The following is a 15671-nucleotide window of genomic DNA, read 5'->3' as shown; positions in this document are numbered from 1 at the left end:
GACGCTCCTTGAGAGTCATAAAGGGTGATCTGATTCTCTTTTGATCTTCATCAAGAATGTATAGAAACTTTCCAAAAGTGTTTAAGGGACTTTCTAGGATAAGTGTGATCATACCATTGTACCATTAAGTCTTATCTTATCCTTAAAATTCCTGATCAGATCAAATCTCCATTAAGCGTGCTCTTTAAGTGGATTTCCATAAATAGCAGATGCTCTCTTAAATGCGCGAGATTTCCTTGATACAGTATGATGTTGTAACATGTTTTCCAACATCTTGTTAGTATATTTGTTTTAGCAAAATTAAGCCAATTCAAATATCCAACAGGTTCAGACAGTAAGTTCATTTTCTTCAAAGACTTTCCAGTCAAAATTGTTCCTCTTGCAGTGTTCAAAATGTATTCAGCACCTGCTTCTTGAATCCTTCTGACCATAGTACACTGATGGAAGAGTTCACTAATCAATCTGGGTTAGACAATCTTCTTGGAGGGATTCCTGACAGCCATACCAGCCCTGATGCTTGAACAGAAAGTGTCTGTGATTCCAAGACACTTGGTCTGTTCCTCCTGACCTGGGAAAGATTGAACCTTGCATAATCTTAACCAGAACCTTAACTGGTTTCTTCAGATGGAGAGTCTTGTTTGTTGGTTCAGAGAGTTCAGATTCATACAGATATCTGTTGATCATGTTAGCATAAGGAGATTCTCTTCCTTCTTTGCTAAAGTCGATACAAAATCCTTCATTAGGAATTTTCAGAAGTTCAGCAATTGTGGTTTGAGTAATAACCACTTCAAACCCAGAAACTCCAGACCTAATTTCTGTTTCTGTAAACTCTCTTAAACCCAAATCACGACGAGATTTCCCTTTGTTGACCTTTGGATTCTCAGCAACCTTCAGTTTGTATTCCCTATCAGCGTCTTCCTTTTCCACCACTTCGCATCTTGGCCAAAAATCCTTTACTAACTCAGTATAAACCGGACCATTCAGAATGTCAAAGAAGTTCATCCAATACTGATCTTCAAAATACTTCTTAACATCATACCCATTAGCTTTCAGACTTTCGAAGTCTACAGGTTGTTCGATTACCAGTTCCAATTTCTCATACGGAGTAGACATTTTTTCTTCCTTGTCGAATCTCTTGGTTAGGAAGATTGGAGGTTTACTGAACACAGGAGGACGAGAAGATGACGATGACGCACCAGCTTCCATTGTTGAAAGTTTAGGTAGGGTTTGCTAAGATTGAAGGGAGAAAGAATATTTTCTGAGGTTTAGAGAGAAGATGAAAAGTGTAGGTTGTGAAGTGCTTGTGTGAACTTATGTGAATAAGTGAATTTTTGAATAAAAAGAAGAACTTAACATAAAGACACAAGACATAGGGAGTTAATCGAGACAAATTGCCACTTTATTGCTAAATTCATCATTAACTGCCTTTACCCAATCAGATTCAAGATACGTGTTAAAGATAAATTAAGTAACTGACATATAAGTGGACAACTGTCATTAAGAAAGTTAACTGAAACGTTTCCACTTATAGTCGTCAGAGCCATTGAACTTTGTTAAAAGAAATAAAAAAAATTCAGATGATACAATCCTCAGAACTTCTGATAGGTGTTATCCTACTTACAGGTTCTGAAGATGTAACTTCTGAAGAAGTGTTCAGATGCTATCCAAGGTGCAGAATGGAGATGTTAATGAACTCATTGAGTATCAGATGAAGACCAAGCAATGGGTTAAAGGAGTCAACATGGAATTTGATCAAGCTCAGATGCGCAGGAAGGGTAGATTCAGCATTTCAAATGACTTCTTCAATGCAGATATGCTTAAGAATGAGATTTGGAAAGAAAACATTGGGTTGTTGGATAGTGAGCTTAGTATGCACTTGTTAAGAAGGAACATATAATTCCTTCTGAACTCTCTGCATTTGAAGCATTTAAGATGGAAGTGAATGGAAAGCTGGCATCTCTAAAAGAAGAACAAGAGGCTATGAATGCTACACAAGCAGAAATGGGTGCAGACTTGAAGAAAATCCTTAGCCTTCTCTCTCAAAAACCCTAGGATTCTATGCACCTTGTGTTATTATTAATTGTGTATTATTTTGTATTGTCTTTGGAACATCTTTTGTTTTGGTTAAGTTTACTTAATTTCGTTCATTGTTGGTTAATTTTTTTAAAAAAAAAAACTTGGGAAAGCAAAAACTCAAAACTCCTTTATTCATTAAAATTGAAATTCTGGTACATATGATTTCATGATACATTTTTAAGAACTTTGAACCGACTCCTCTGATGCCCTTTCTCTCAGTTTGGATTGGACTTCAGTTGAATCTTCTTTCTCTGGATCATATGTTGCCAAGAATCTTGCGTAATCTTCATCTGCCTTCCCCTTCTCCTCATCTTTCTTCTTCTGTGCTTCTGCAATTCTTTTGCTTGATCGTTTCATTCTCTGTTGCTATTTTCAACTGTTATGTTTTGTACTCCATCTGTTTTTAGGTATAGCTATTTATAACCTTTTTGCTACCTGGTTCTTAACGCCCTCTTAATTACAATTACAGTTTTCACAATTTTTTTTCTTCGCTTTGACCACTTTGAAACTTGCGTTTTGAAACAATTCTTTTACGTAGTTATTTCTTTTTGACTGATGCCAAAAGGGGGGAGAATATCAATATTAATTGAAAATTGAACCACGCGCTAATACCTGAAACTGTCATTTTTTTAAAACTCTATCTAGTATTTCACTTGATTATAAGGAGACTATGGTATAGAGTCAGAACAAAGTTATCACATATAAGTGATGGTGTGAAAACACAAGAAGGGGGGGTTGAATTGTGTTTTAGCCAAGTTAAAACTTTTTCAAAGTTCTTAACTTAACTAAGTTAGCAGCGGATAAATAACACAGATAATAGCAAGATAAGAGAGAGAGAGAGAAAGCACACAAGCAATTTATACTGGTTCCTCTCACAAAACGAGAGTAGTCCAGTCCCCTTGCACTTCCAAGGGATTTCACTATAATCACACAAGATTACAAATGCTCAAGCACACAAGCAAGAGACTTCACCACAATGCTTAAGCACGCAAGCTTAAGACTTCTCAAACTATCAGAGTTAATAAAGTTGTTGAATGAATACAACTGCTCTTAAGAGAACCTTATGTTGGAACAAAATTGATTTAAAAATGTTTACCCCTAAATCTATTAAGGTTTTGATGATAACAAAATATTAATAAATAATTGGAAGGACTAAAAGTTTAATTTAAGTGTGCAGAACTTAGCTCCAGATAAGCTCTGAATAAAGCTCAGAAGTTCGCAAGCACTCAGAAGTTATTGAACTTCAGAAGTTACAATCTTCAGAAGATGAAGTCATCAGAACTTCTTAACGACTGAGTTTCTTCAAACTCTGAAGATCTTCTTGAAGTCTGTGAAGATTCTCTTTTGTAAGTCAACTCTCCTATCAATGAAGAAAAGGACCTTTCAAGCTTGATCAGAACAGCTACTCTCATTTTGTCTGTCCACTCTTGAGAACGTGGGACATCAGACTTATTAGCTGAATAAGGAAAGTCTTCTCTGCACATGGTCAAAGTGTTTGAAACTCTTACTCAGTTTTAGAAACAACCAAACTGCATCAAGACAAGCTGCTTGAAGACAAAAGGTTATCTTCATCAACGGTCATCTTTGCAACGACTCTTTCCTAGTTATACATATACTAGAAGAATCAGTTGAAAAGATTATCAAGGATTACACACGCGCTCGAACATTTCATATTTGCGAATACAAGCTCTGAACCTCTGAACTAGTGTTTTTAACTCTTAGTCCAAATACTCTGTAGTTTTATATACTCATTGTATTTGATCCTTAAGGTTCACTTGAGAGCTATTGTATTCATCCAACAACTTTATTAACTCTGATAGTTTTGAGAAGTCTTAAGCTTGTGTGCTTAAGCATTGTGGTGAAGTCTCTTGCTTGTGTGCTTGAGCATTTGTAATCTTGTGTGATTATAGTGAAATCCCTTGGAAGTGCAAGGGGACTGGACTACTCTCGTTTTGTGAGAGGAACCAGTATAAATTGCTTGTGTGCTTTCTCTCTCTCTTATCTTGTTATTATTTGTGTTACTTATCCGCTGCTAACTTAGTTAAGTTAAGAACTTTGAAAAAGTTTTAACTTGGCTAAAACACAATTCAACCCCCCCCTTTCTTGTGTTTTCACACCCTTCATTGGTATCTAGAGCACTGGTCTGTTACTTTCACTTAACAGTGAGACAGTAAAAGATCTTGTGAGAACATTATGTCTGGAGATGGAGATGAAAGTACTAGAACCAGTAACTCTGGTGGTGGTGGTGGTGGTTCTAGACCTACACCTGCTTTTGGTCATGAGTATTTAAATAATGAATCATATGAACATAGTGGCAATAGAAAAGCCCCTATATTCAATGGTGATGCGTCATTATTTGAATGGTGGAAAGAAAGACTGTATAGCAATATCACTGCTATAGATCATGAGTTGTGGGATTTGGTTAAGTTGGGGGTAACTTTTGAAAACTTAAATGAACATGGTAAATTGTCCATTGAGCACAGAAAGTTACTCACCCCAGCGAACCTGAAAATCTACACAAAACATCAAAGAGTAAAGGACATTGTTGTTGGTGCTATTAGACATGAAGACTATGTCAGAATAGAAAACAAGTCCTCTGCTAAGTCTATCTTTGACTCCATGTGTGCTACCTACGATGGTAACGAAAAGGTTCAAGAGGCTAAGGCTAGTCTCTTGATAAGGCAATATGAACTTTTCACTATGGAAAAGGATGAAACAATTGAAACCATGTTTACAAGGTTTCAGACTCTTGTGTCTGGTCTAAAAGTTCTGAAGAGAAGCTATTCCACATATGACCATGTTCAGAAGATTCTGAGGAGTCTTCCCCTTGCATGGAGACCTAAGGTCACTGCAATTGAGGAAGCTCAAAATCTCAAGACTCTGAGTCTTGAGGCTCTGATAAGCAATCTCAGAAGCCATGAAATGGTTCTGAATGCTAATTCAGAAGCTAAGAAGAAGTCAAAGTCTGTGGCTTTACAGTCAACTAGGACTTCTTCCAAAGCTCTTAAGACTCAGCTTCTTGACATTGAGGAAGAATCTTCTGCAGATGGTCAAGATGATGAAATGAATGAAGATGAGTTTGCTTTATTTACTAAATTTCAACAGTGGAACAGGTTTAACAAAAAGAACTTCAAAGGCAACAACTCAAGAAACTTTGTGAACAAAAAGGAAGATCAAAAGAATTGCTTCAACTATAAGAAGCCTGGACATTTTATTGCTGACTGTCCAGAAATGTCTGCCAAAGACAAAAGCAAGAGATATAACTCAAAGAAACAACAATTTAAGAGCAAATTGAAGAAGAGTCTGATGGCTACTTTTGAGGAGCTATCATTTGAGGAGGAAGTTGAGGAAGAGGAAGAGGCAAATCTAGCCCTAATGGCTTCAACTAACTCAGATGCAGATTCAGAGGATGAATCAGAATCAGATTCAGAAGTTACAGATGAGGTATTTTCTGACTGTTCTAAATCTCAACTTTTAACTGCACTTAACAAGGTCATTGAGAAACATCTCAGAGTGTTAAGTAAACAAAAAGTTTTACAAGAAAAATTTAACACTTTGAGTGAACAGAAAGGTCATTTTCAAGGCCTATATCAAGAAACTCTGAACAGAGTGAATGATCTTGAAAAAGGATGTGTTGTTTGTCACAAACCTGTTGATGAGCAAGAAATGGCTCTTCAACAGTTTGTGCATCTAAACCTTGGGAAGAGCAAAGCTGCAAATCTTGTTTATAATGTCATGAGACATAGGGGAGAGGGAGTTGGCTATGAATATGGTAGAACATATTCAAAGCTAAAAACCTATCCCAAAAAGGTTGGAAAATCTTGGGTTTATTATGTTGTACCACAAAGTGAAGAGGGAAAGAATTTTGGTGCTCTGGAAAATGAGGATGATGATCTGAGAAAATTAGAAGCTGACAGCTCAGAGGAACCAAGTTCCTCAGGATCTGGGAAGAAAAGTTCATAAGATAGGAGTTATTCAGAACCTGATAATATTAGTTCAGATGTTCTGAAAACTTCAAAATCTGAGACTTCAACTTCTGGAACCAAAGGAACTTCAGTATGTTGGAACAAAATTGATTTAAAAATGTTAGCCCCTAAATCTATAAAGGTTTTGATGATAACAAAGTATTAATAAATAATTGGAAGGACTAAAAATTTATTTTAAGTGCGCAGATATAAGCATCAGATAAGCTCTGAGTGAAGCTCAGAGGATGTGAATTCAGAAGTTCACAAGCGCTCAGAAGATGTTGGACTTCAGAAGTTACAACCTTCAGATGATGAAGTCTTCAGAACTTCTTAAGTGACTAAAGCTTCATCAACCTCTGAAGATCTTTTTGAAAGCTGTGAAGATTCCCTTTGCAAGTCAACTCTTCTACCAATGAAGAAAAGGACCTTTCAAGCCTGATCAGTTCAGCTACTCTCGTTTTGTCTGTCCTCACTTGAGAACGTGGGTCTTCAGACTTGTTAGCTGAATAAGGAAAGTCCACTCTGCAGTAGTCAAAGTATCTGAAACTCTTACTCAGTTTAGATACAAACAAACTGCATCAAGACAGACTGCTTGAAGACAAAAGATTATCAACTCCAACGGTTCTTTTTGCAACGACTCTTTTCTGGTGGTATATATACTAGAAGGATCAGCTGCAATATATATAACAATTATCAAGGATTGAACGTGCGCTGAACAAACTCTGAATTCTGTGTATACAAGCTCTGAACCTCTTATCAAGTGTTTTTGCACTTTAGTCAAATACTCTGTACTCTTTGTATTTGCTCTCTTTAGGTTCTTCTAAGAGCATCTGTATACTTTCATATACTTTACTATTACTTGAGGAAACTTAAGCTTGTGTGCTTAAGTGTGAAGTCTTAAGCTTGTGTGCTTGAGCATTGTTGAGAAGTCTCTTGCTTGTGTGCTTGAGCAGGTGTAATCTTGTGTGATTATAGTGAAATCCCTTGGAAGTACAAGGGGACTGGACTACTCTCGTTTTGTGAGAGGAACCAGTATAAATTGTTTGTGTGATCTCTCTCTCTCTCTTAACTTGTTTTATTGTGTTATTTATCCGCTGCTGTTGTAGTTAAGTTAAGAACTTGAAAAAGTTTTAAACTTGACTAAAACACAATTCAACCCCCCCCTTCTTGTGTTTTCACACCTTCACAGTACCTGAGGCAAGTCAATCTAAAAGCTCAGAAGTTTTTAAAAGAAGAAAGTCAAACCTCAAACCTCAGAGGCAATACAGGACTCAGATTATATATGATTCTAGAGTTAGTAGATATAACCAATCAGAATAATGGATTGGTGATAGATACAAATTCTGGAATCATAAACAATCCAAATCCTGGAATAATAACAACTCTCAAACAAAGAAAAAGTTTCAAAAGAGTTATTATTCCAAATCAAAATCTTTCTCTAACACTCAGCAACATAGTAAGCATTTGTGGACTAACAAGCATGGACCCATAAGCAAATGGGTACCAAAAGCTGAAATAATGTACCATTCAGATTTACCAACTAGGAAAGGATATGTCCTGCCTAAAGTTTGGAAACAAGTCCAATGCAGAGGAAGAAGGGCCTATGTCTTAGACAAATGGCTTACAAGTTCTCAAGTCTGCAATCAGAACTTGAGAAGTGAAGAAGACGAGTACTGGGATGAATATATCACTAACCTTGATGAAGAGTACTATCGTAATGATTAAGTTATTTCTCATACAGCCTACCACTCAAGGAGGAATCATGAATCATTCATGGTATCTGGACAGTGGATGCTCAGTTGGCTTTGGTGGAAATCAAAAAGGAAAAATAATAGGTACAAGCACAGTAGGTAATTCTTCTCTATCCATTAATGATGTTTGGTTAGTTGATGGACTCAAACATAATCTATTGAGCATAAGTCAATTTTGCGACAATGGTTATGTAGTTGTCTTTAATAAGGAATCATGTACTGTGTCTAAACAATCTGACAATACCATTGTTTTCAAAGGTATGAGAAAGAACAATGTTTATAAAATTAATCTTTCTGATTTGAATGAACAAAAAGTGGTCTGTCTTTTGACTTTGAGTGAAGAAAAATGGATCTGGCACAAAAGGTTAGGCCATGCTAACTGGAGGTTAATCTCTAAGCTTAGCAAGCTTGACCTTCTCAGAGGTTTACCTAAAATTAAATATCACTCAAACACACTTTGTGGTTCTTGTCAAAAAGGAAAGATTACAAAATCTTCTTTCAAACCTAAGAACATTGTTTCTACCTCAAGACTTTTGGAACTTCTTCACATTGATTTGTTTGGGCCAGTTAACACTGCCTCCATCAATGGAAAGAAATATGGTCTTGTGATTGTTGATGATTACAGTAGATGGACTTGGGTAAAATTCCTAAGAACAAAGGATGAAGCATATGATGAGTTTAGCATCTTCTGCAAACAGATCCAAAATGAAAAAGGCTACACCATTTTAAAATTTAGAAGTGATCATGGTGGAGAATTTGAAAATGAACCCTTTGAAAACTTTTGTGAAAAATATGGCATATTGCATGAATTCTCTTCTCCTAGAACTCCTCAACAAAATGGGGTTGTAGAAAGGAAGAATAGAACTCTACAAGAAATGGCCAGAACCATGATGCATGAAACAAATGTAGCTAAGTTTTATGGGCAGAAGCTGTAAACACAGCATGTTATGTTCAAAATAGAATCTATATCAGATCTAAGTTGAACAAAACAGCTTATGAATTGTTTAAAAGAAGAAAACCTGATATTTCTTATTTTCATCAGTTTGGATGTACTTGTTACATCTTAAACAATAAAGTCCATCTAAAGAAATTTGATGCTAGAGGCTATAAGGGTATCTTTATAGGATACTCTGAACGCTCAAAAGCATACAGACTGTATATTTCTGAAACACATACAGTGGAAGAAACTATGCATGTCAAATTTGATGATAAAGAGCCCGACCGAGTGTCAGAGCTTGTGGAAGGTTTTTCTAAATTTCAGGTATCAGAGGATCAATATTCAGACATTCCAAATTACTCAGAACATCCAACTTTTGAAGAACCTCTGAACATCACAATTCCTACAGACTCTGAACATCAAAGAAATGAAGCAGCTTCTGAGCCTGCTATTGAAGAGTCTGAAGATGATGAACCCCCAAGAAACACTTTCAAATACAAATCATCTCATCCAGAGGAACTGATCTTAGGCAACAAAGATAGTCCAAGAAAGACAAGATCACAACTTAGAAATGAAGAATCTTTGGTTGGACTTATCTCCATGATGGAACCTTCAAAAGTTGATGAAGCTCTGAAAGATGATGCTTGGATAGTTGCCATGCAAGAAGAGCTGAATCAATTTCAAAGGAATGATGTGAGGACTCTGGTGCCCAAACCTTCACATAAGAACATTATTGGAACAAAATGGGTATTCAGAAACAAGCTGAATGAGCAAGGAGAAGTGGTAAGAAACAAGGCTAGATTGGTTGCACAAGGTTATAGTCTGCAAGAAGGAATTGACTATACAGAAACCTTTGCACCAGTGGCTAGACTTGAAGCTATAAGGTTACTTCTATCTTATGTTGTTAATCATGGAATAACATTGTATCAAATGGATGTTAAAAGTGCCTTCTTAAATGGTTTTATTTCTGAAGAAGTGTATGTCAAACAACCTCCTGGTTTTGAAGATCTATCAAACCCAGAACATGTTTATAAACTAAAGAAATCACTGTATGGTCTGAAGCAAGCTCCAAGAGCTTGGTATGATAGACTCAGTAATTTTCTTCTTGAAAAGGGTTTTGAAAAAGGGAAGGTTGACTGCACACTTTTCAGAAAAACAACCAAAGAAGATATTTTAATCATTCAAATATATGTTGATGATATTATTTTTGGTTCAACTAATGCTTCCTTGTGCAAGAATTTCTCTAAGATAATGCAGGATGAATTTGAAATGAGCATGATGGGAGAATTGAAGTTCTTCCTTGGTATTCAAATCAATCAGAAGAAGGAAGGAACATATGTTCATCAATCTAAATACACCAAAGAACTTCTGAAGAAGTTCAACCTAGATGATTGCAAAATTATGAACACTCCCATGCACTCAACTACAAACATGAGCAAAGTAGAAGATGAAGGAAAAGTAGATCAAAAGGTCTACAGAGGTATGATTGGTTCCTTACTCTATCTGACAGCCTCTAGGCCAGATATTTTATTCAGTGTTTGTTTATGTGCAAGATTTCAGTCAGATCCTAGAGAGTCTCATCTTACTGCTGTAAAGAGAATCTTTAGGTATCTGAAGGGAACAACTAATCTTGGATTACTTTATAAGAAATCCAATGATTATGTGCTAAATGGATTCTATGATGCTGACTATGCTGGAGATAAAATTGAAAGGAAATCCACAAGTGGCAATTGCCAATTTGTTGGTGAAAACCTTATCTCCTGGGCTAGTAAAAGACAAACTACTATTGCTTTGTCTACAGCAGAAGCAGAATACATTTCAGCAGCTAAGTGTTGCACACAACTACTCTGGTTAAAATATCAGCTAGAAGATTATCAGGTAAGTAGTCACAATATTCCTTTATATTGTGATAACACTGCAGCCATTCATTTATCTAAAAATCCTATCCTACACTCTAGAGCCAAACATATTGAAATTAAACATCATTTTATCAAAGATTATGTTCAGAGAGGTATAATAGATATTAAGTTTGTTGATACTGAAAATCAATGGGCTGACATATTTACTAAAGCCTTACCTGTTGAAAGTTTTGATTTTATAAAGAAACATCTGAACATGTTTTCAATCTCTGAATGAAATTTTTTTTTTTTTGGCATTTAAAGTGTAAGAGGTTATGTATGTCAGAACTTATGTTTCAGAACATCTGATACACAAGCTCTGAAATACTTAACTCTGATAGAATATTTTAAACTCAGAGGCTCTGAACTATTTAAGTGGAAAATGTTTAGTATTCGCTGCTGAACAGTTGTCCACTAAAATAGCAGTTACCAAGTAAACCTCTGCACGTGGTCTACGTGTGTCAGGTAGTGGGTGGTTAATGATGACTTTTAGTATTCTAATTTTTGTCAAATAAGCGTAACTTCCCATATTTGCCATTTTTGTGTTAACTGTACGACATTTAAATAAACTTACACTATACACTTGCACACTTTTCACTTTCACAACCTACACTTTCTTTTCTCTCTAAACCTCCAACAAAAAATCTTCTTTCTCTCTCGTTAGCTTAACCCTTACCTAAACTTCATCATGGCTGGTTCTTCTTCAACTTCAACAACCAAGATTCCTCCGTTCATGTTCAGAAATCTTCAGATCGTTGGGAACGAGATGGAATTCCCAGAATCTCAACTGACTCTACTTCCTGAGAAGATGGTCGACTTTGATAGTTTGAAGGCAAATGGGTTTGATGTGAAGCCTTACTTCTCTGCTCAGGGTTGGGATAAGTATTTCGACTTGTTGAATGGTCCTATCTACCCAGATCTCTTGAAGAAATTCTGGATGAAAGCTAGAGTCTTTTCAGAGTACGAAGCTAAGCAAGAAGAACTTGCAGCAATTGAAAGGGATCCTAGTATGAAGGGAAAAACTAGGAAGGAGATGGGTTTATTGGAGTTTACAGGTACACGGATTAGGTCTAATGTCTGTGGTATCAATCTCACTTACTCTCCAATTCACTTTAATGCATTACTGGGTTTGGATAACTCTGGGTTGGTGCTAGACAACTTTGAGAAGGATACAAGATTTAGAGATGATCTTATGCACAGGATGTGTGTTGATATGAAGCTGAAGGGAAAGGTTAAAGGTTTGACGGATGAATGCAGAGTTTTATTCAAGATTATTCTGTCAGCTATCAGTCCAAGAGTTGGTGGTACTGATACTATCTCCTGGCCTCATCGCCATCTGATATACTTTCTTCTGACGGGAAGGAAAGTAAATCTGGGAGAATACTTCTTTGAGAGGATCTGTGAAGCCATCTTCTTAAGCAAATCTCAGAGGAAAACAACCATTGTTTATCCTAGATTGCTTTCAGATCTTCTCTTTCAAGGTCACATAATAGAGAATCTGAAGAAGTTCCATCCATAACTTGTGGCTAAGAAGTTCACTCCAGAAGTTCTGACTGCAAGCTTTCTGACAAAGATGCATCTCATCAGCACCAAGGTAGTTCAACCTGAACAGGAATTCTCAGTACGTCTTGAAGATCGTCTTTATGTGGATGGTTATCCTATTATCTCTGAATTGGATGTTGAGCAAGTCATTCAAGATTATATGAAGGTTCTCCGAGATGAAGGTTTTACTGTCAATAGGGAGATGATTCCAAAGGCTCCAGTGAACATGTATAAACCTAAGAGGAAATCCAAGAGGAAAGCTGATACTCAGGAGGATCAAGTTCAGCCAGATCTTCTTGCTCAGAAGAAAGTTAAGGTTGAGCAAACTTTTGCTGAGCAAAGCACCAAGAAGAAGCATGAAGCTGCTACTATCAAGACTGCTGAAGCATCGTCCAAAATGCCAATCATTCTTGATGAGGAGGAAAGTGAATCAGATGAGACTCAGTCTGATGAAGAGACTCAATCTGATGAGGAAACTCTGGGTGCCAGGCTGCGAAAGAAACAAGTTCCTGATTCTAAAGGTAAGACTCCTAAGTATGTTTTTAATGAAGCTGAAATAGGAGTAGGTTACACTGAACCTCTTACCATTATACTCCCTGAACCTGAAACCATTAACATTCCCTCTGGCAATTCAGAAGAACATGATTGTTCTACTGATGAATTGATCAGAAAAGGTAAAGAAAATCTTGAAAAATTTACCTCTTCTGATAACATTCAGCAGAAGGACAAACATATTTCTTCTGAAAATCCCCTCTCAGAACTTGAAAAACATCTTAGCCCTGACCCCTTAAATAATCACCCTTTCACTCATAAACCAAGAAAACCTTTATCACCTCCTAAACCAAAATCACCACAACCTCAACCACAAATAGAAACATCTACCATACCATCATCTAAACCTCAACCAGATATCCCTGCTACTGAACAAACCTCTCCCATCAAACAAATCTCTCCTAGCAAATCTCCTGAACCAACCTCTGAACCAGCACCATCTGAACAAATTCTTGACCTTAACCCTAACTCAGGTGCTGAGCATGTTTCTCCTGAACGTGTTCACACTTGTGCTCCTAGACCTTCAGAAGTAGATGTTATTCAAATTGACAACTCTACTCCTGAATCACCCCAACACTCCACCATTCCCTATATCCCACCCACATCTTCTGACCTTTTTGGTAACCTCTTCAATCAGCTTTATGATGATCTACTTAGGTTGTCAAATATTAAGAACAGGTTCTTGGTATGTCCTTCTGATGTGGATGTTGAAGTATCCTCTTTCAAGGCCAAGGTCTGTCATGCTCTGGATGCAGTTGGTGCGGATATCAAAGCTGTTATTGGAAAAAGGGATATGGAGGTTGTTCATCTGATGAAGGAAGGTCTAGCACGGGTCAGTATGAAGAGGTTAACCATGTTCAATCATGAGGAAACTGAGCGTGCTAAGATTGCTGCTCTACCTGCTGCTGTGTTGCGTCTGAATACTTTCAAGGATTGCTGGGTGGATTCCAAGTTGTTTAAGAGTTTAGAAGCTCAGAGGATTGAATCTGGACGTCTGGCTCCAGCAGCTGAGAGGATTGCTCAAGAAGTTGTTGTGCTGCACCAAGAAGATGTTCTCATGCTTGATTATCAAGAGGATGGTGGATCCTCCTCTGATAAAGGCAAAGCTCCTGTGGATGCAGATCAGCTGAGGGCTCTACAAGAAGCGTTTGAGAAACAACAGGAAGCTCTTGAGAAGCAAAGATCAGATCATCAAAATCTAGAATCAAAGGTGGACAAGCTGGACTCCAAAGTGGACACCTTGAACGACAAATTTGACATCCTTTTAGCCCTTCTCAAGAAACCCTAGGATTCTCAGCACTTTTATGTTGTTTTTACTTGTTGTTTGTTTTATTTATCTTCTGAACAATTTTTATCTGGATTTAAACTTGGTTATTTATTACGTGATTATCTATGTTGTGTGGTTTGTTTTTATTCATTCTATTTTTTTTAAACAAGAACATAAGAACACAAGCAGAATTTAAAAGAAAACTTTTATTAATGAGCTGAATATGCTGAGTACATTGGTAAAAAGAAAAGACAACCTAATCCTATTCAGATGGATCCTCAGAAGAAATCTCAGATTTCTCCTCAGCATCATCTGATGATATTTCTATAGGCTATGGGTTCAGCTCTTCTTCTTCTTCGTCTTGTTCCTCTTCAGAAACATATCCAGCCAAGAATTCAGCATAGTCAGCGTCAATCTCATCTTCCTCAGATTCAGAGTCTGACGATATGATGATGATTTCAGCTTCTTGTGGCTTCTTATCTTCTTCTTTATCTCTCTCCTCCCTTTCGCGTTCTTCCTCCTTCTTTTTGCGAAACTCAGCGATACGAGCACTAAACCTCTTCATTCTTCTTGATTCTTTCTTGATATATTGATTATGTTTTGTTGTGAAGAATGTTTGTCAACAGAGTTCTCCTTTTATAGCCTTTTTGGCGCTTTGGTTTTTGTTTTTGAAATAAATTCACCTTCGTAACAACCAATTTCCTTCTTTGACTGTCTTGGTTTTCTAACTTTTTGCTTTTTGATAATGACAAAAGGGGGAGTAGTTACGCATTAATTGATAAGTTGATAAGTTTCAAAAAACTGAAACCACGCTATTGTTTGTTAGGTTATTAAAAGTTGTTTTTGCAAATATTTGTTTTACTTGTTTCAATGCGGAGACTAAGTATTTTGAAACTGAAATAAATTTCATAAGTAAGGATAAGTTAAAAGTGCAATTTTAACTTAGCCTTATGAGACTTAGGGGGAGAGCTTGCAAACCTCTCGTTCTGAAGAAAAATATGAAATTTGTTTTTACTCTAAACTACTTAAGTCTTATACTAAATTAAAATATCATGGATAAAACTTAAAGCTTAGGCTTTATGGAGTATCAATCTTAGGGGGATCTTGCAAACCTCATAAACCTAAGAGAAACATGATAAGTTAATTTAACAACAATTGTCAATTAATACTTATGTTTGTCATCATCAAAAAGGGGGAGATTGTTGGAACAAAATTGATTTAAAAATGTTTACCCCTAAATCTATTAAGGTTTTGATGATAACAAAATATTAATAAACAATTGGAAGGACTAAAAATTTAATTTAAGTGTGCAGAACTTAGCTCCAGATAAGCTCTGAATAAAGCTCAGAAGTTCGCGCTTTATTAACTAAGTTAAAGGGTTGAATTTTTAGTCAGATAAGTTCTGAGCTTTATTCAGAGCTTATTTGGAGCTAAGTTCTGCACACTTAAATTAAATTTTTAGTCCTTCCAATTGTTTATTAATATTTTGTTATCATCAAAACCTTAATAGATTTAGGGGTAAACATTTTTAAATCAATTTTGTTCCAACAATCTCCCCCTTTTTGATGATGACAAACATAAGTATTAATTGACAATTGTTGTTAAATTAACTTATCATGTTTCTCTTAGGTTTATGAGGTTTGCAAGCTCCCCCTACGATTGATACTCCATAAAGCCTAAGCT

The 15671-nt window shown here is 36.4% G+C and overlaps 1 protein-coding gene across 1 annotated transcript; it reads right to left on the bottom strand.

Annotated features, from left to right (window-relative positions):
- Positions 1-453: 453 nt before the first annotated feature.
- LOC123885967 lies at positions 454-1206 on the bottom strand. The gene has a single exon (XM_045935305.1). The coding sequence runs from the start codon at positions 1204-1206 to the stop codon at positions 454-456; it is 753 nt and encodes a 250-aa protein (XP_045791261.1).
- Between the last annotated feature and the right edge of the window lie 14465 nt (positions 1207-15671).

The sequence above is a fragment of the Trifolium pratense genome, linkage group LG5, assembly GCF_020283565.1.
Source record: "Trifolium pratense cultivar HEN17-A07 linkage group LG5, ARS_RC_1.1, whole genome shotgun sequence".
NCBI lineage: Eukaryota > Viridiplantae > Streptophyta > Magnoliopsida > Fabales > Fabaceae > Trifolium > Trifolium pratense.
The sequence above is the reverse complement of the archived record's forward strand: the minus strand, read 5'-3'. Positions and strand labels throughout refer to the sequence as shown.